Source organism: Clinocottus analis, unplaced genomic scaffold (assembly GCF_023055335.1).
Source record: "Clinocottus analis isolate CAN_PGR_092001 unplaced genomic scaffold, fCliAna1.0.p SCAF_25, whole genome shotgun sequence".
NCBI classification, from domain to species: domain Eukaryota; kingdom Metazoa; phylum Chordata; class Actinopteri; order Perciformes; family Cottidae; genus Clinocottus; species Clinocottus analis.
In genome coordinates this window covers 2692501-2713384 of record NW_027175987.1, presented here as the reverse complement: position 1 = coordinate 2713384, position 20884 = coordinate 2692501, and the positions used below count along the sequence as shown (strand labels likewise).

General features: G+C 45.7%; 1 protein-coding gene across 2 annotated transcripts in view; it reads right to left on the bottom strand.

Annotated features, from left to right (window-relative positions):
• The window catches only part of trabd2b (TraB domain containing 2B), a 58402-nt gene that overhangs the window by 15757 nt on the left and 21761 nt on the right, over nt 1-20884 (bottom strand). For both annotated transcript variants that reach the window (XM_068591376.1, XM_068591377.1), the window contains exons 3-4: nt 8099-8245; nt 2961-3135 (exon numbers count right to left, since the gene is read on the bottom strand). In XM_068591376.1, coding sequence (XP_068447477.1) covers nt 2961-3135; nt 8099-8245 — 322 coding nt within the window. The remainder of the gene's footprint in view (nt 1-2960; nt 3136-8098; nt 8246-20884) is intronic.

Sequence of the window (20884 nt, the reverse complement as noted above, 5' to 3'; positions counted from 1 at the left end):
ACGTCTTGGCATCATTGGATGATAAAATTTCATGGCTGGTTACGGCCAATAGGAAACTGGGACCAGCAGGGATGCAGTTACAAGTCTGTAAAGACATGAGTCAGCGTCTTAAAGACAGAAACAAGAGATGAGAGAAAGGAAGCTTTGTGATTAAAGCATTGGAGAGACCTTTTGTGGCTCATTCATGAGGCCTTTTCTTCATCTTGTTTTCAGTACATCTGCATCTAGAGCTGCGTGTGTCAGCTGACAAAACATCTTGGGGGCTCGGTTTGTCACCTGACACTAATTTTATGTCTAATCAGCAAACTTAATCCGTGCAGTTACAAGAAATATAGAAATTACAGGTGCAGAAGGAGACATGATGAGTGTGGTAGACTCACTGTAGGAGAGGGGGAGGACTTTTGAGCTGTCTTATTAAGGAAACGGTGTGGTGGAAGAGCTTGAGTTTTAATAACCTGTATTCTCGACCTGCAATGAATTATTGACAAGTTTTGTCTGTGGTCATTGAACTTAACGGGGCATTGGCGAAAGCGTTCAAGACGACAGTCTTTAGTGAGCGGCACAGTGTTCTCTTTTTTTTACAGTTGTTGGTTTCAATCATTTAATTTTTTTAGATAGTTCTACAAGTTATGGATTTTTTTTAAAGTAATTTAATATGCATTTTGTTCTTCTTTTCCAACTAGTTTTTGATTTATTTCTCGAGCTTCAAAGTTCTCCTTGAAGTAACTCAGAGGGCATCCCCTATTTGCATAATTAGCCTCAGTCGTTATAAATCAGACCCTAATTACAGATTGTGAGTGCAGGATTGAGAGAATGTGCAGCCCTCATGGCCTTCCTGAGACTTCTACTGAGACTTCTGTGTTAGCTCACGCGCGCACGTGCGTGCTTGTGAGAAAGAGAGAGCGAGAGCATTGTACGTGAGCGCTATGACTGTCGTGGTTCCCATCACTTCACACTAGCTGTCTGTTCTCCTCCCCACAGTGCTACAGCCTGTCGGTGACCCCCCCCCCGCACACATGTTCACCTCCGGTCTGTCCAGGTAGAACACACTGGAGAGCTGACACATCGCTGCCGTACTGACTGGCAATCTGGAAAACATGAGCCTGCATTAGAACAGATTTTAATGGTAAAATTCGTCTGTCTTAGGAGACAAAACGGGGACGAATGTACATGTAAAATGTCAGTTTTATGTGCGTGGATTACTGGAATACTGTTGAATACAACCACTTCACTATGGAGCACAAGTGGGAATGCTTTGCAAGGAAGTGTTAATAGTCTTCTTCATGTAAGCTGACAATGTCTGATGCTCAGGCACGTACACACATTTATCCACAGAATATTTTTTTATTGGCTGTACACAATCTTTTTTTTTTTCACAGTAGCCCAGAACGGACAAACCAAACTCTGGCTCTTGATCGGGCCATTTACGTTTCCACGTTGTGTGCAACAACATTGTTGCACACAACAATACAGTGCTGCTTCAAATAAAACAATAATGTAACACTTTTTTTTTAATTTTAAAAGTAATACTCTGTATTTTCAGTTTGCTCGTACCAAAAGACCAAAAGAAATATTTCCCAGCTTATTGCTGTAACAAAATATTGCCTCATCTGTTATTATGTTGTTGTGCATATGCTCATATATTGCTAATAAGAAAATAGGTTTGTTTTTTTAAACTTTCTTGTTACTCTCTACGCCAACTGCTTTTTTTTTAGCCTCAGGAGTTGGGTCATAAACACAGTTTGGAAATTAGAGGGGCGTATCATCAGCCCTCATTTCTTCAACTACGCACACTTAGAGAAACACTTATTGAAGTATTATTGCACAATTTCACTCCCTCATAGCTGTCATAGTTCATATGCAAGCTTACAGTGTTCAGTCCTTACACACGCACACGCGCGCACACACACACACACACACACACACACACACACACACACACACACACACACATACGTAACAGCTGGATGGTGCAACAGCAGCCTTGTCCAACAATACCAACAGCAGTGGGAGCAAGAACTGCTCACATGAGGGACCAAGGCAGCATTAATCACACACTGTGGCACACACACACTTGCACGTATACACACACTCACACCCTTGAGGCGGTACCACCCATTTTCAGATGCACAAGCACAGACACACACGGTCATACAGTAAACAGACACCCACCCACCACCTGTTTTTGTGGGCAAACACACACAGACACACACACACACACACACACACACACACACACACACACACAAACAAACACACACACACACACACACACACACACACACACGCACACACACACACACACACACACACACACACACACAGTTCCCTCAGGCCACACTACTATACCATTCAGGAAACATTAGCAGCATTAGCCAGGAATGCTAATTGAAACAAACAGCTTATGGTTTCTTCATTTCTGAGGTGGGAGCTGGCTGTAATGGAGACTTCTGTGTGTGTGTGTGTGTGTGTGTGTGTGTGTGTGTGTGTGTGTGTGTGTGTGTGTGTGTGAGTGTGCGTACTTGCAAAGATACCCAGTTCTGCCTGCCAGAGATCTGGGAACCATTGAACACTATTATTGTCCTGCTTTTTCTCCAGCTTTGCTTTCAAAGACAAAATAGAGCAAATTGTTTGCCATAAACACACATTAGTGCTGACAGAATCAGTGTTCCAGACCAAAGCAAACCTGATCTCTCTTACGCTTCACAATTACATGCAAACATACACTTTCAGCTCCAATCAGAATGTATTTGGAAAGACTTCTTTTAATACAAAATAGAGAGCCATGATGCAGTTGCCGCCATGATGGATTCTCCTATTGTTTGGCCTGCAGTTTAAAGAGACGTCACATAACCAGCGGGACAAAGGTCAGCCACTGTAACCTTTTGAAGCGCCTCAGGGCCGGAAACGAAACTCATACACCTGAACATGCCCACATGCAGTACCTGAGGCTCCCTTACCTGCACCAAAAGCAAAGAAGTATGTCTGGTTGGGGTTCCGCTGCAGCAGGGTGGACACACGGCGAGCCATCCGCTCGTTGCGTTTGTAGATGAGCTCCTGGCGGAAGTAGCTGTCAATCTGCAGGGCCATCATGCGGTCATGAGCTGGCAGAGAGCTGTTGATGAAGTGAGGCAGCTGAGGGAGTCAGAAAGGCGGAGAGAGAATTTTTTTTAATTTAAAAACATTCATGATGAAAATCCACGGGAGAATAAAACGCACATGAATCATTAAAGGCATACATCAAACACAAGAAGAAATAACTGGTGTTAAAGAAATTGAGAGGTTATAAAAAAAAAAAAGAAAAGAGATGGAAAGAAAGAAGAGGACGGTGTTGGTGACAACCTGGCAGAACGTGCGAGCTTGTGTGAGTGTGAGACCTGGCAACCGTGAGTGTTTGTGACGCGACAGCTCGACAGAAAATGACCAATGCGGTGCTCTGCTGGTCTTCAAATGAGAACGCGTCAGTAAATGAAGGCGAGAAAGTGGAGGAGGGCGGGCCGTCCGAGCCCATTTCTGTATACGTGACTGCGTTCACTGATGTGTTTACGCGTGTGCGAGTGTGTGTCTGTCTAAGTGGGGACACGGAGGCACGTGCAGTGTGAGCGTGTGAAGGTGTGTTTAATTGCTGCGTGATTTATTAAGAGCTGGGCAGGCAGAGACAGCCCACGCTGGCTCCGGGCCATGCTTGGCTGCATCCGTGGATTCGACAGGCTGTTAATCTGTGAGGATGAGCGCGGAGTCGGCGACGGGATAGCCGGGACTTTGGCACCGGGGTCGGAGCTGTCCGACTCACAGACACGCCTAAACGCACACAGTCTGTCTTCACTTCCATTCGCTTCCTGTCAGGGTATCATTGTGCCGGTATGTGACTTTTCTGGCTCCTTTTCTTGATATATGTACGCAATAAACTATGAAAAATTAGAGATAGCTGAGATCCCAATACGCCAGAGTACGCTTCATTCGGCTTGAAACTTCTTCTTGTGACTGTTTTTACTATTGTGGTGCCGCAATTCTTTTCCATGTGTTGTCATCGCTATTTTGGACTGCAGTATGAACTGAACTCAGGGCGAGCCGCCTCCCCCTGTGAATGTTTCTGCGGGATCTCTCTCTTTCTGTCCGGACTTCTTGTCGCCTTCCTTCTCGCACAACCACCTGAGGCCACCCAGCCTGCGGCGTTCCTTCCCAAGTTGGAAAGAATCAAAAGATGGAGCGATTGGCGAAAGAAGGATTTGGGTCTCTGTGTGTCAATGTGTGTGTGTTTGAGTGCACATATGCAGATGTGTTTCATCTGGAAATGTATTGGAGTGTGACAAGAACACACACACACACACACATTCGGGCTCTGTCTAAAATTGACACAACAGTAACACAGCTGCAAATGATGCATAAATCAATGTGTGTGTGTGTGTGTGTGGTGTCTGAATACTGAATGCATGGGGGGATTTATTGTACCACATGTGGCCAAGGTGCATCCATTCATAATCTATACCTGACACCTTCTGCCCTTCCTACGGTCTGTTTCACATAATGGTTGAACAGTTCTAACTCAAATTTATTTATTTCATGTGGGATGTGATACACATCCAACATCATGTGGGATGTGATACACATCCCACATGAACAGATAACAATTTGACAGTCTGTCTACAGGTGTTTTAGGGGGGGAGCAGGGAGGTGGGAGTACATATCGATGGCCAAAGTGCAAAACTTCCTACCTCCAAAATGATCCGGGGCAGGTGGAGGGAACCTTCTATCTTTGTGTATTTTTCTTTTTTATTACTTAACAAATAGTATTCTGCAAGAAAACAACATTTTTTTCTTTTCGTTCCCAAAAAAAAGTGTATTTTTCAGATAAGAAGTTTTGCTCTTCAGCCATCAATATGTGGGAAAAGTTGTATGACGTCTACAAGTCTGATAGATTTCACTCTGGTGATGTCACCGCTCCTCATCTCTGATTCAGGGAAGAAGCTAAATGCTACATTAGCAACTAATAGTATAACACATGAATCTCTGACCCGAGTGTTGGCGTTCGAGTGGCATTGTGGGGAATGTAGGCAGCATTTTTTTTTTTTCCGTAGAAGACAAAATGCGCCGTGAAATAGAAAACAATGTGATCTCTTGTTCTGCTACATAAATTTTGCAGTGCGGTGTCAATAGAAAATGATTTTGAACATGTTTTCGCTGGCCCAACCCGAGTGGAGGACTCCAGTGTGTAGGATGGTGACATCTTGTCAGGGAACATAGATGAGCCTTTGTCAAGCTGCCACAGAAAAGTGATGTGAAATGTTCTACTTTGAGGATGAGCTTCTGCAACTTACAGAAATAAAAACCACGCATCCAGATTACTTTTTAATTCTTCAACCAGAATGTTTTCTGCCACAGTTTCACTCATTTGGCAGATCGTTAATTTTAATACCCGCAAATCCAAATGCTTTGTGTGACCTGAGCCGCATCACTCACTTATCTCTACATATACTTACTTTGTGAGAGAAGAAAGCCAGAAAGAAAGAAAGAAATCGATATCCATAGCCTGAAGACTAGTAATGTCTGCCTGGGTTTTTCCAGGGTGCATGACCCAAGTTCATCCAGATGGACGGGGGTTCATGATTGAGAAGTAAAATGAAGCAGAGTTAAGGAGAAAAAGAGACAAAGCTTCATCGTTGCTCTAAACGAGCGAGGATAGCGTGAGTGTTCCATGACGAGGTACAAAAAGTGTTCGGTCGGAGACGGGTTGAGGTGGGAGTGCAGCGGTGAATGCAGATAACTTATCATACGAAGGGCCATTAGCTGCTCTGGATCCCGACCTGCACAGGAAATGTGGAGTGACAGGGAACTCTTTCTCCTTCCTCAACACTGGTATCCCTCTGCACTGACTTGCAGTTTGTCTGCCCTGCCAGCAATTTACTCTCTTCTATTCTTCTTTTATGGTTTGGCTCTTTTGAAGTCCTTCTGTTGTCTGTTGCCTTTCTTTTCCATTTATTTCCCTGTCCCTGCCTTACCTTTCATTTCCCTTGTTATTTCCTCTTCTATCACATTTCATCTCGGTGCTTCAACCGCAGCAATTTTCAAAAGAACTATTCAATTGCAACATTTTGCAATTCTTTGAAGTTGCTTGTCTTTGTGTTTATATATATATATATATATATATATATATATATATATATATATATATATATATATATATATATATATATATATATATAAACCTTGTGCCTTTTGCCTTATTTCTTCTCTGTCTCTCTTCTTACTCTCTGTCTCCCTTTGACTTTGTTTCAGTGATGAAAAGCTTTACCCTGTCCTGCACTGATCTGCTCTCTGGGCCCATCATCAACCTCTTTCTAGGATGATGAACTGGGGAAGCATCAGGGGTGGTGGATAAGGTCCTATCTATCAGAAAACACCTGCTTTTTTTTACGCTGCTCAAAGTTCACACACACACACACACACACACGCCCACTTACACACATACAGAAACACACACAAACCTCCTATAGATCACTGGGCTACAGAAGCAGGCACCACAGTCAAGCATCGATTGCTCGAGCATGTGCTGGGGAATGTTAATACATGTTATCGTGACATGAGGACCAGGAGGCGAACCGGTATGATTTATGATGTAAAGCGCGCATGCGGGAGACAAACGTAGCTGTCGAAACTGCGGCTGTCGAGCTCTTCGTGGCCTCCAGAGAGAAAGCGGTGGAAAGACTCAGACAGCGAGGGAGACAAACGTGGTGAGATGTGTCTCTCGTGTTAATGATGCTGCATCTCTGCAGTTGAGCGGTGAGCTGGGGTTACATGGCGCGTTAGACTTAATGACGCTTGAGATTCAGTGAGGGAGGTTGACACGGCATAAGTGACTCATGAGGAGGGCTTTTGAGTAAATCTGTATTCAAGGGTGGAGACGGAGTGAGAGCCACTGCACACGGTGCCAATGTGTGTCAGTGTGGGCTGTACACTGAGTGGCCTTTTGACAGCCAGCAGAAGACCGATGAGGAGGACATCTCTGCGGGAGCAGAGGCTATGTTAGGAAACACAGAGTTAGAGAAGGTCAGATGGCGAAATTACTGCTGAGTCCAAAGCTTTTAAAGTGCCAGACTATCAAGTAACTTGAGGCTGAGAGGGATTAAGATGGCAATGTGCAGTTTTGCGGAATCGATGTGCAAGCCTGAAAGTTTGAGGCGACGATAGCGTAATGGCAGAGAAGTGGGTACGAGAGGGCTGCCAACCCAAATCAGGGGTCTGACAGATTTGGGTTTTTTTTGAATACCATTACGGTTTTTGAACTAAAGCTGCAAGTAGCTATTATTTCATAATACCAGAAACCTCACCATCCGTTTTGTCCAACAGAACAAAAACCCCAAAGCGACCAAATTTCCTTTCACTACACTCCAGCGAAGGCAGACTAAAGCGCTGCTCTTGGTTGTCCCTGTAAAGTGAATGTAAAAAGGGAAAGTAGAGATTTTTTTTAGTTGGTCATTGTCCGATTGAGACAACCCCAGTTGACATTGGGAGAAGGCCGGTAACCCAGGAAAGGACCGACACGGAGAGGCGGACAAACATTCACGCTGACATTCACAACTACTTAAGAATCTTTAATTAGACTAAGCTGCTCGCACCGAAGGTATTTTTCAATTTGTGCAGATTGTTGTTACTCGACACCGACGCAAAATGGATGCATGTGTGTGATTGTTGTAATGTGAAGTCTATTGGGAACAACCGGAAGAAACGGGTCATTGGAGCGTGAAGGCACCGAGACATTGACAGCAGGTTGTTGTTGGACCACATCAAACTTTGTAAGTAGGAAAATATGGGCGATAATACAAAACATTTTGGATTTTTTTTTTTGGCAAAGTGCAATTATGGCATTAGATGTATTATGTTTGGCGAGCTGTTCATACTCATTTTACAGTCTTCATGTTTCCCTTTTTGAAAGTTGCTCTTATAATTGACTCTTTTTTTTTTTTTCGTGAAGCTGCAGCTGAAAGGAAACAGCTGAAAGGAAAGCGAACAGGAGAGTGATTCCATTTTTATTTTGGGATGAACCTTTTGAGGAAACGTTTTCTGCACCTTCATCCGACATCCAAAGGAGGAGACCAACCTGTGAGGTGTCATGGTTGAAGATGATGGAGCTGAGGTCTCCACAGTTGTAGTGGGTAATGAGGTCCTCGGTGGTGTAGGAGCCCTGCAGGCTGCCTGCTCGCACGCCCTCGTGCTGCAGCAGTGTCTGGTTCAACGCAAACAGCACCTGCATGGGGAGAGAGAGAGAGAGAGAGAGACAGGACTGTTACTTTCTGCATCCACAAACTCAGTTTCTTCTGCTCTGAATTTGTCATGAAGCGGGAGAAACTGTGTGAGCATGGCCAGTGTTCCTCCTTTAAAATACAACATGACCTTAATACACATTGAAGCCATTATTTCTGAATGTCGGCAAAATATTTTATAATATAATACTATGCAGCGTTTTCGTATTTTCATACACTTTCCATACAGGCTGACTACAGGTAAATGCAGACCACAAGAGACATGGCAAAACTCCACTGACTTTCTTCAGTAGGAGGGAGAAATATGGGAAGAAAAGGGAGGGTTGAAGAGAGAGAGAGAGAGAGAGAGAGAGAGAGAGAGAGAGAGAGAGAGAGAGAGAGAGAGAGAGAGAGGGAGCCTTCAAAAACAACCCTTCTTTCTCTTTCACCAGGCTAGGGTGCTGTAAATTTACAGCAGCCATTAAAATCAAAAGTAAACCCTCTTTAGAGTAAATTTATAGCGTGCAGCCGCCAGCCAGCCCGACAACTCCGCAGCTGTCCTGACACCAGGGGTTAACCGAGCTGCTCCCGCCCTCCACAATCCCACGCCACCTCTGACTGGCCTGGCGGTGCGGGACCGAGTTGTCAATCAACTCTCTTACGGATTTCACACAGTTCCACATTGCACCTCATAGTGAGACCGTTTGAGTTGACTTGATTAGAACAAGTGACTCGGCTCATCACATCCTCAAACAACGCCCGACCGATCCATGTCTATGATCCCAATTATCCAAGAAACCTGACTAGCGCTTCGGAAAAATACTCCAGGGAGAACGTCAGCATCCAGGCCCGGATGATTTGTGGAGCAGCTTAAGGCCGATACAGCTGCGCAACTGATTGAGCCCCATGTCAAAAGTCTGGGTCGTAATTCACACAATTATGTTCTGTTTTCTTAATCATAAATGCCCATCGTGCATATTGACTTTTTCAACTCCAGGTAACCCTTACGCTGGGATAATCCCAACCCAGCTCTAAGCTCAACCTTGTGACTCCCTCTCTGCGTCTCTCTGAGGTCATTGTGCTCGCTAACCAGTCTGCTGGGCTCCACTTTTTGCTTTAGTGCGCTTTCTTTTCCTTTCCCATAATGCAAAGAGACAACTGATGAGCTAACGGCACACATATCTCTTTCACTCTCATGATCCTCTCTTCTTGAGTTGACTTTTCTCGTTCTCCACTTTCACTACAGAAGAGTGTTCATTCTCTTCTGCCAGCTCCTTGCTCCCACTGCTCCACCACAAACCGAGTCTGATCTTATTTATTCTTTTTGACGTGTTTCCCCGCTATGCGCAGCGCCACGCCGCCGCTCGGCCAGAGGTGGGTCTTGATTAAATCTGTGACCATTTCCCAAACCCAGAAGCCCACCTGCTGTGAGAGTTATGACGCCATTCCAAATTTCATTTTCTATTTCCATCACACGTGAGATTCTTTTAAAGCTCTAAAAGGATGCCAGACCCAACGAACCCATTACTCTTGGTTCTGCCTGGCGCCTACCGAGCTACAGTAGCTAACTCCGCTGCTGATTCTGGTCCAACAAAATGCCATTGCCCCAAGGCCTTGACCCACAAGGCTCTTTGCCACGTCTCAAGGGTTTTTCCAATGCAAACACCAGAGCGGGCCCGGGGTAGAGTCAAGGGGGCTGGAGCTGGCACGGCGCACACACCTGCCAGGCTGTTTGTACGACTCCCAGCTCCGGGAGTTTCCCTTAACACGCCAAACAGCGCCAGACATGACAGACAAGAGGGTGCAGTGGAGGATGCACGGTGGTGTGTGTGGCGGTGGATCGTGTTGTTAGGGGAGTTGTTATTTCAATATTGTCCGTCTCCCGGGGAAAGAACATCTCTGTAGCTGTAACCATGGCGCTTGGGTTTGTGCTGAGCTGCATGAAAGAGCATGTCAATCACTGCGGGAGAGGCTGAGTGGGAGAGGAGGAAAAATGCAAACATCCCCCGTGTGTGTGTGTGTGTGTGTGCGTACTCTCATTTATACTCATACGTGTGAATGTGTTTGTGTGTGCACGTGTTGGCTGACGGAGTGGGTGTTCTCATGGTGAAGTGGTCCACTCGCCCTGACAGACCGGCTGACTTTACAGCGAGGCTTTTTCAAAGTAACTCACATTGACTTCTCTCACCACACAGTTTACTACTGCAGGTCTCTCTCCTTTCTTTTCAAATACATGCGTGAGAAACTCCCATTGTAATTAAATGAACGCTTTATAAGAACAAAGCTGGAAGGAGCAGAGCACACGGATGGTTTTGGAACCTGCGATCTGAGCGCCACACTCCAAAAATTCATTAGCGCGCATTGGAAAGAAAACATAAAAAAAAGGGGGGTGGGGCAGGAGTTACATGGGGAAAAAAAGAGAAGAAATCAGAGAGATCTTTCATCTTTCAGAAAATGAAATTTATCAACATGTGTGTGCATTGCAGCAATTGACCTTGAAGTGCGTTAAATCCTGGCTGTTTTGCTTGCAAAAGTGTCAGCTTGTTTGAAGGTTTAACGGGTCTGAAGCATGAGTAGGTGCCGATGACAAGGAGCTGGAACTGAGAGAGTTCCCCTCTTGTCGACTACATCGCTCCCCTCTTATACCTCATTCATCTGAGTCGAAGAACGTGACTGATGGGTAGTGCTAAAGGGCTTCGAGCTGCGATACAACAGAAGGTAGTGTGGCCTGTAACGCCGGATTATATTTTCCTTTACGGCTGGAGGAGTGTGTGAAGCAAAGGAGGAGAACCCATCGTTAACAACAATCCTCTCCGTTCCCATCTTTTTTTCCCCTCCCTCATGTCCACTTTCCCTTTTTCATTTCTCTATCCATTGTGGCAAAAACAATGAGACACTATACAAGGCTGCAAAATCGATGCAGAAGTGAAGAAAGGGAGGGAGGAGTGCAGGAGAGCAGGCACAGAGAACAAAAGCAGGAGTGAGTTGAGAGTGTGAAAGAGTGGTAAGACAAACAAAGCCTTGTTCTCTACGAGAGGAGCATGTGCTGTACAGATGGAGGTGATTCCTCTACATTTGCGCGGTGGAGAGTTTGGGTATTAGCCTGGCATGGGCGCTGGGTATTACCAGGCGGTCAGGTGCTTGAAAGCACCACGGTGCGTGCCAGCGTCAGGCAGGAGATCTGAGAAGGTTTGTTCTCCCTCTTTCCCCCAGCTTTACACAAGCTACTTCTCTCAGGAGATCTATTCTTCTCCTTGTTTTGCTCACGCAACTTTTGTCCTCTCAGGTTTGAATGTGTAACATACAAGACAGGAAACAGCCTCTGCTTCTGTAATCGTCACAATGGCTGTCTGTGACCTTCTGAATCCAATGAGGCAGTGACTATTTGGGGCTCTCGTGGTTGCGAGCGGTTTCCACATTAAGGTTATTCTCCTCTTTAAATGTCCGCCGGCTGGCTATTGCCATGTTGAAAGCTGTTGAGATTCAATACAAATGCTCAGAGTCTCAAAATTCAGCACCTTTTAAACTTGTGCACACAATGTTTGGTGCCAAACGTTAATTTCAGCATGCTCATAAGCTCATTCTGAAGACTGGAACCCGCTGTATGAGCGCAGTGCAGAGCAGGGGGCGGCCATCACCTCGCCATCAGAGAAACAGAGAAACTCACATGCACTGAAATGCAGCCGTAACCGGCCTGCCTATGTCAACAGAGCACAGAGAAGCTCAGATAACAACACACACACACAGCGAGAGAGACTTCATTCTCTGCTCAGGTTGACAGCACTCCGCAATAGCTTTGCGAGGAGCTGTTTGCTGTTATATTAACGCATCCAGAATGTGTAACAATTACAAATATTGTGGCGTCTTGGAATTCCATCCGCACCGACAGAAAGGGAATTCCATCCTTTCTCTGTCTTTGTCTCTGGTCATCCAATCAGCCCCTGAAGAAGAAAACGGTACAAACAGTTTGAGCTTGGTGTGTTCCCCTCCACCGCTCTCGTCTCTCTGAGAGCCGCTTGTGTTTCATTGCCTGAAAAAGAGAAGATCTAGACCTCTGACCCGGGACACGCACTGCTGGGTTCCTCTGGGCCGAGTCGGCTTCCCCCCCCCCCCCCTCGGCTACAGACGGTAAGAGGGGATTGGGTTCACAGCACCCTGGGGTGGCTGAAGGGAGGGAGAAAGGGAGTTGAAATAACATCCAGGGCGACCCAAGAATAGGAGAAGTGCGATAGCTCATCCCCGCTCCCTACAGAGCAGCCCCAAAAAAGGCTGGGTACCAATTTGTGTGAGTGTCATTTCCCCTTCACAGCCACGGCAGAAGAATCATTACAGGTTTCACAAAAAGCACCCATGTGGCCATTCCCGTATCCCAGTGTGACTTTGTGCTTCAATGTGCATGTTGCAGTGTCAGCTGTTTTATTTTAAAAGCCTGGCGTTGTCTGACCTTTTAGCTCTGAAAAGCACCTTGAACACATTAAGAAAACGACGCTGTCGCACAGGACCACATCAAAGTTGTCTGGACAATCTCGCATGATAGCTTCACCGTTGTCTCCTACAGTTTTCTCAACAACGTGCTCTTTCTCATGTCCCTCCAGGGGGATCGTGTAATCCGTCTCAAACGCCTCAGACGCGACCTCCGTCGTCAGAGCGTTGCCGAAATAGTTTCACAGCCAATTCGCCGCCTTTCTGCGTGTATCGTTGGCCTATTTGAAGGTAGCATCACTTTCAACTCATCTCGCACCGTCAAAAGCTTTACGGCAAGACAGAGACTTGTTGTTTTTTTTCCCAATTGTATCCCTTTTAATACCCACAATGCACATGCACGCTCACATATACAACCCGCCATAAGCACACACGCCGCATTCCTCTTTGAGCAATAACCTGTAAACAACCCCGATTTTTTTTTTCTCCACCCAGACAGCGCCGATATTGTGAATATTGTTTCTCCTTTGTCCCCGCCTTTCTTTCTCTTCCCACTTCCTTTCTGTCGTCTCTCGTTCCCCCTCTTTCTCTGTCTCACTAAGTCTCTCACCGTGCCTGGTCCACCCCCTGTCTCAGCCTCGGAAATCCAGGGATTACTAGAGGGACAATCCCAGTGGCAGAGGCCTGCTGCTCCCAGCTTCCACGGAAAGCCCTCGACCCCTCCCCTCCTTCTTCCTTCCGTCCTGTCTTATTTCCTGTCTGAGGGGGTGAGTGTCTAAAGATGGGACGTGTCACACTTTTAGCTTGGAATGGTAAAAATCCTCTATAAACATCCATCCCCTCCTCGTCCTTTCCTAATCCTCCGTTCTTCTAAGTGAAGTTCGCTACTCTCTGTTATCATCCCCCTTTCTAGCTCGTCTCTGTGTGTTTATCTCCTTCCCGCCCATGAAACCAGACCTATAGGCACCGGTACACATCACATACTGTATCTGCCCCTCCAGTCCCCCTGAGTCTACTGTCTCTCCTCTTAATAAGAGTCTCCGGTGAATGTGGGGGAGGTCGCCCCTACACTTGTCCACAAATAAACCCCCGCTGTTTGACTTGGCAGTGCTGCCGCTGTGCCAGTCATCCCAGCTTTCCTGCCTCCCCAGAAAACAGAGAAAATAATAAAGTATCGCTTGATCCGGACAGACAAAGCACACAGCTGGACCCTCACAGTGAATGCCCACAAGCAGAAGGTGGAACAGAGCGGTGGAACACTGTTCAAGGAAGTTGAGCTTCATTTTTTGTTTTCTTACAACATCAAGAACCCATAATTATTGAACCATAATAAGTCTGTGTTAATAAATGAGGACAACACGGTTGAAAATTCTTAAAATTTTATATAGTTTTCTTATTAGTGCAACTTGTATAATGTGTGACAATGCAGGCTATACTTTAATGACAGTTTACATTTTGTTTTATGGAACTGTTGATAATATTCTGCTGCTGCTGCGACTGCTGTGTGTGTGTGTGTGTCAGTTTATTACATGAGGTGGTGCTGTGTGGTAGGCGAGATGGCGGGGTTGCAGCCATAATCTGCTGAAGTGCACACACGGCTTGTGTGATGATACAAGTTTTGCGTACGACTTTGCTTTAGGATTTGTCTGTTTTGCCGTGCTGTATGCTTGTTGCATTGTCTGGACTTAGTTAGCGTCAACTTTCAGAAGTGACTTTTCCTACGATAGGAGAGGACGCAGTAAGTTGGGCCGGTGGTTTGCTTTTTCCCCTCCCGACGACTGAAGTGGGGTCAGAGGGCCGAGGCTTAAGAGTTATGTTTTTCTCTTGAACAAAATGTTTGGGAATGCGCAGCCTTTTCTTTTTTCTTCCTCCAAAGCGACCTATGTTTGGTGTGATTTTAATAGAACGTGGCAGTTATTAGTTTAACAGTCCCTTAGATGTTTGGGTAAAGAATCCCCTTACAGTCTCTGAAAAGACTCCTAGTGTCATGTCAAGTATCATTTCATCATTCTTAATGGTGTATCTGCTTTATTTCAAGAATTTGTTGGGTTGTTTTTTTTCTATATAGGAGCACGGATGTAAATGAACTGCACTTGAAACAAATAAAATGATCTCACCCGCCATCAGATCCATCAGATTCCTTCCGCTGTATCAAGACACATAAGATTAAAGAACTCGCTAAGATCCACACTAGATCAGGTCACTCTAACCATATCTCCCTCAAAGCTCCTCGTCCACATCACTGCCTCTACTAATCCTAACACATTTCAAAGTTTGCTCTTATTTTTTCGCAGAGGAAAAACTCTCATTGAATTCCATGGGATTTATCCGGCTTCCATTATGATGTGTGATGCTATCCAAACCAGATGAGCCGGGTCTTCTCCGCGGCATGAGAAAGGAGCAAACAGCCGTGTGTGTTTAAAGCGTGCCTCCCCGGCCCCTAACCAGGGTCCGACCACTCTCTCTTATCTCCCGCAGTCTGCTTTGGTTGGTCTAATGGCTTTAGACGGAATAATTCCCAAAGAATGATTTGTACTTCTACAAAGGCCACATTTGAGGTCCGGCTGAAACATGAGAGCAGCACATAATCTTCTGCATGAACATAAATTGTGTAATGGAGTAAAAACTGGGTCCAGATTGAGAAACAGCAGTTGTCCAAACGGGTCCAGGTGACTGAACTCATTTAATTTTTAGGAGAGGAATCCTTGCTGAGGTTTCTGTGTGTGCGTGTCAAGCACTGCAGCCTTCAATCATCACACATCATCCTGACGATGTTCAAATGATGTAATGTCTATCAAACAGATTTTTTTCCCCTCCGTGAGTTTGTGTGTGCACCTCAGCAAAGCATTCAAGACTCAATGTGTTCTTGTTTGCACTATTTGATCCACGGACTGGATTTCCCCTGCAGAGTAGTGAATACTTAAGTAGCATGGAGTGTAATGCTGCAGACTTTAGCTATAAAAGAAGCATATTTCATATCAAAGGGATATGATTGAGAGGTTTTATGTAGGAGTTAACATCTGCATGTCGTGCATGTGTCTTTCAGTAGAGGAGAAGAATGTAAATGGAGGAGGAGAGAAAATATTAAGTGAGAGAGATGGAATAAAATGAGAGACAGCATGAGAAGAAAAGAGGAAGAAATGTAAGAGACACAGTTGGGGTCGGGGGGGCGGGGGGGGGTTAATGTAAAAGTATCAGAACAGTCCAAAAGACAAAAAAAGGACAGATGTTTACAGTTAACCAGGAGAGGTAGATCGAAGCCGAGGAGGGAGCAGACCTGTTGCCCTCCTCCTCTTCCTCTGTCTAACAGGTCTGGAACACAGCTGGGTTTTACCCTCCTCCTCCTCCTCCTCCCCTCTTCATCCTCCCAGAGCCCCTCCATCCTCAGCCCTGTCCCCATCCCTCCAAAAACAACTCATGTCTCTTCATCTTCCATCAATTCTCAAACCCTCAATCACCAGCCTTCCTCCCTTTCCCCACCCAGGTTCGGCGCTCTCAAGGACAAATCTCTAGAGTACACAGCAGCGAGCCCTTCATCTCTCTCCCACCCATCCCTCGTTCGCTTTTCTTTCATTTGGTGGCGGCTCTCCTTCCACCACTGTCACTGATCTCTGTTTATTTAGCTTTCAAGTCCTGCCTCCTTCCTGTGCGCCACTTGGTACGCACTCACAGACACACCGACTTGTAACTCACTGCCTGTACGCATGCATGTGGACACTGTGTGTTTGTTTTTCCATACGTGTCTGTCTTCACTACAGAGTTTGTGTAAATTGCACAGGGCTCTGTCTATGGAGCTGCAGAAGACGGAGTAAGTGGACCAAACATCCTCTCCTCTCTGCTCCTCTCCTCTCAAAGACTCCACGCTGAAGCTAAGGCGGCGTAATCCCACACAAGTACGCCATTTCACGGCAAATCAGAGGGAGAAATGTTCAATTTCACGCGAGCGCATTGAGCCTGCGGGAAAACAGAGCGAGCGAGAGCAAAATAGTAACGTGTACCTTGAGATACTGACCGTGAACAAGGAGTATATCTGTGGAAGTGGGTGTCGTAAGAGTTTTTGGGTGGGGGATCCCACTTTGACTGAGGGTCAACGCTGCTCTGTCATTTCCAAACCTTCTGTCAGCACATCCGTTAGGAAGCAGAGTCCAAATTGTCTCCCTGATGAGAACAAGCTGCCTCAGATAAAGTGTGGAAAAGAACACGCACAAATGTATACAACCTTCCCAACTATTGCCGTGCACGGTTTGCCAGCATTTAACTCCGGGACCACCAGAGAGACTTCTGATGTGCTTGACAGATATAAAACGTATTTTTAGTGTTGGAAAAAGTTTTAATAGCTGCATCCTTTCTTACAGTAATGAGTGGGAGATTAACCCCCCGCTGTGCAGCATTCTGCTGCTACCGGTAAGCTCACGCTCAGGAACAGGCTGCGTTTTGTTCAGAGATGGAGGACTGTGGTTGTCACTCATTGCTTTGTGGACTCGAGTTTTAAAGCCTTGAGTTCAGCATTTTCGTCGTTGCCATTTTGTTATTGTTTTTGTTTTTTACAACCAAAGGTGACACAAGAGGGAGGAGTCGAGTACAGCCAAATGCTGAATACGTTGTTGACAACCGAAATGTTACAATGAACTCCCATGACCTGAAAATACACTGTGAAAGGGTTAAAGTTCTAATATGAACCGACACCATGGTAGCGGCCTCTCAATGGCAAGGAGATTCTTGAAAACCTGACTCTCGCTCTCTTTCCGTGTGAATGAAAAGCAGATGAATAGCAGACTAACGGGCCGTCTACAAGGTTACTGTGCAGCACTGACTAAAGGAATCGTGATACTCCTGAGCACTACAAAGGACTTTGTATGGAGCGCCGAGTAGTTCAATCCTCTCAAAAGCTGAATACTGCTTCAATACATATTTGTTGGCATTTGGCCTTGAAAAATATAATGTTCCCTGCGATCAAAAACGGTTTGCTCTCCCACTCGCCGCACACAAAGAACGCACCTGTGGTGACAAGGCTGTGTAGCATCACTCAATTAAAACGCTTACATTTATTAAAGAAAGGCTCATTTAATCCGATAAAACACTTCAATCAAATTGAGAATTTTGTCAAAGGACTTTTGAAGCTTCATCAGAGAACTTCAGTAGAAGCTTCGGATGTGAAAAAAGACATTTGGTAGCCGACAGCCGAGATGAAAATGCAACGCAGTTTGTCTGTTTCGTGGAGCGAGCAGTTTGGACGGCCTCAAGCGGCTTTGAGCGCCGCTCTTCACCTGTCAATGCTCATCTCTGCTCACTCGGCCAACTATTTGTACGGCACTGGTAGCGGGACCGGCATAGGTTTTTTTTAAATGGTATCCAGCCCTACTTCATCAAAAGACTAGAACAAAGAAAAAAACAGTACATGTGTGGACTGAAAAGGGGATGAGAATGAGATTCATGAAGTTCGGACATCAGCCAGGCTTCCAATGTGTTTCTCTTAGTCACTGTGGCTCAGACGTTTTATCCTCGCTGCTGCAACTAATGAAGTGAACCTGTTCCTATTGAGAACTAAAGCAGACATCAGGCCCGTGCTGAAAACTGAGAAATTAATATGTTTTACGAGAAGCCCATAAATGATTCTGCCTGCATCACCGCAGCGATACAATTTTGGACGAGGATGAGTTGGAGAAAACAGGGATTTTTGTCAGCGCATGGGAGTGTTTGCTTGTGTTTGTGAGTGGGTGAGAGAGAGGAAATAGAGTCAGTACTTGTGTCTGTGTTGGAGGAAGATGGCGGCCAGAATGAGAGCCGGCCAAGCCGACATGGAGACAGAGCAAAACAGACCAACAAACAGACAGAAAAGCTCTCAGAAGCACAGAGTGGGAGGCGGGGAAGGCGGAGAGAGAGAGCCCGGTGATAGGACATGGGAAATAACTCCTCTATGCTGCCAGTGGTTTGGAGGTGGAAGGCAGCGTTTGGACGGCTTGTGGTGGAGGAGTTGCACAAATAGCCGGCCATAGATTATTAGCGCTTCCTCTCGCTGGCCTTGACTATGAGCGGTGCTGGCTGTCACATCAGAGACGTTGCATTTAACTGCCTTCATAAGACTCTCATTATTTCATAAATATGCAGTGTCGGCGCCCAGCCCTGTTGATCTGAGCCTCCGCCAAGGCTGAAAGAATGTTTTTACAATCTCTTTAATTTATTTACAGCCTTGATTCATATTTGTGTGTGTGTGTGTGTGTGTGTGTGTGTGTGTGTGTGTGTGTGTGTGTGTGTGTGTGTGTGTTCGTGTGTGTGTTCGAGAGCAACCCGTGCTCATTCCCAACACGTCGGGATGCTTGGTCGTCACTCTCTCAGGGGTGAACGTAACAACATTGAAACTTTACTTCACTTAAAACGAGTTGACCTTTCGATTCACTTGAGACACAAACTTCCTCCTCAATCTGCCAATTTTGTCGCTTTTTTTACTACGTCGTCTGACTCCCGGAGCAGTTGCTCTAAAGCGGCTCCCATTGCCACAAATGGGTTGACATTGGAGTATCGCGACGGCCAGGTGCATCTCATAAAGACGCTGAAGGGTGCGTTGGTATCAGACGCAGACTGCCCTGACAAAACGTTGGTATTTCACTCCCGGGGCTGGACAGAGGGGGAGGAGCTTATTCTGTGTCTGCGTGGCGGCTGCATGGATGTTGTGTGTGTCTGCACGAAGCTGCCAACAGGAGCTGATGTGACGGCGAAAGCTGGGAAATAAATTCCTGGTCAAAACATGAATATATATTCCTTCATGAATCGGAGACTCGTATTTCGACCGGTTTAGTTTTTCCTTTGTCACATTCTTGGCTCTCCCTTTATCTCTGTATTGTCTTTGTTATCAGGACTGTGGTGATGTAACTGCATGTTTGAAGTCTCACCTGAAGCCTCTGTCTGTCTGGAACCACACAACGAGACCACAGTTTGCTAATTGCCACCAACTATTGTACTCAGAAGCATGCATTTACATAAAAAGAGGTCTACGGCAAAACTATAACTATACTGTCTTTGTTTCTCTCTTGCTTGCGACACACACACACACACTTCCATATTTATCCAACCTCCAACCACCCAGACCTCTCAGCCCTGTAGCCTCCTAAGGAAAGTGCTTGGTATGAAGAAATCCAATATGATTAAGACTATGATTGCTGCCTCTAATAGTTTTAGCACCCATACCCTCTATTAAGGAAAACATTGGGTTTGGACCACAGCTCAGCTCAGGCTTCTAACAGAAGGGATCAGCCTATGGGAGAGACCCATAATTCAGTGCTTCGGTGTGTGTGTGTACAGTAGATGTGAGGTGTGTGTCAATGTATGTGTGTGTTTCTGTGCTTCGCCTGTGTCGGTCAGGGTATGTGTGTGTGCAACCCAGACTGCTCGAGGGCAGGCTCGGTCAGTGTTGCTGGGGGTTTGTGGTCAACAGATCACAGGGTTGTGGCTTAAAATGGGCCGCAAATCATCAAACAGGCCACACGGATTGAGGGGCCGCTGGAGCAGACGGGAGGAGTGCTGCATAAATAAGATTACGACTTCTGCAGTCTGTCTTCACCGGGAGGCAAAGTATATAAAACCTTTTGGAAAAACAGATAATGCAGAGATCAGCACAATGCTAAGTGTTGTATAATGTAGTATGTCTATAGACTGCTGTGAATGAAAGAGCAACATATTTTGAACACCATCTTGTTTAAAGTCTATGATTATCAATTCATGCAGCATGCAAGAGAAGCTTTCTTCAATTGATATATGCTTTTCCTCAATTAATTCAAACGTTTTAGGTTGTTAACGAATATAGTTTCTGAGACTTTTCATTCTAACCATTTCTTCTGAGTGAAACAGTTTCTACTGTCAGACCAGGTTAAAGCAAAGCGAATGGTGCAACACAGGAAGTGAACTATAGTAACATCCTCCATTATTTCCTCTCAGGCTCAGCACTGTCAGGACGGCTTGCTATTGGTCAACGGCACACATTTTGATGTCAAAATATACCTAATGACCTCGATGCAAACAATTATCGTAGATTTACTTTGACCCGTGAGCTAATCCCCTCACCGCCTCAATTCCCCTAGAATACTGAATCAAAATGTTTCCCATATTAAAGGCTGGTGCAAGCCGGCAAAATTCCAAATTTGAGTCGGAAAAACTGAAGCTTTGAAAAAGCTGATTAAAACCGAAAGTGCGGTTCCTTTCCGAAGCGCACTTGATGGCGCGGAGAC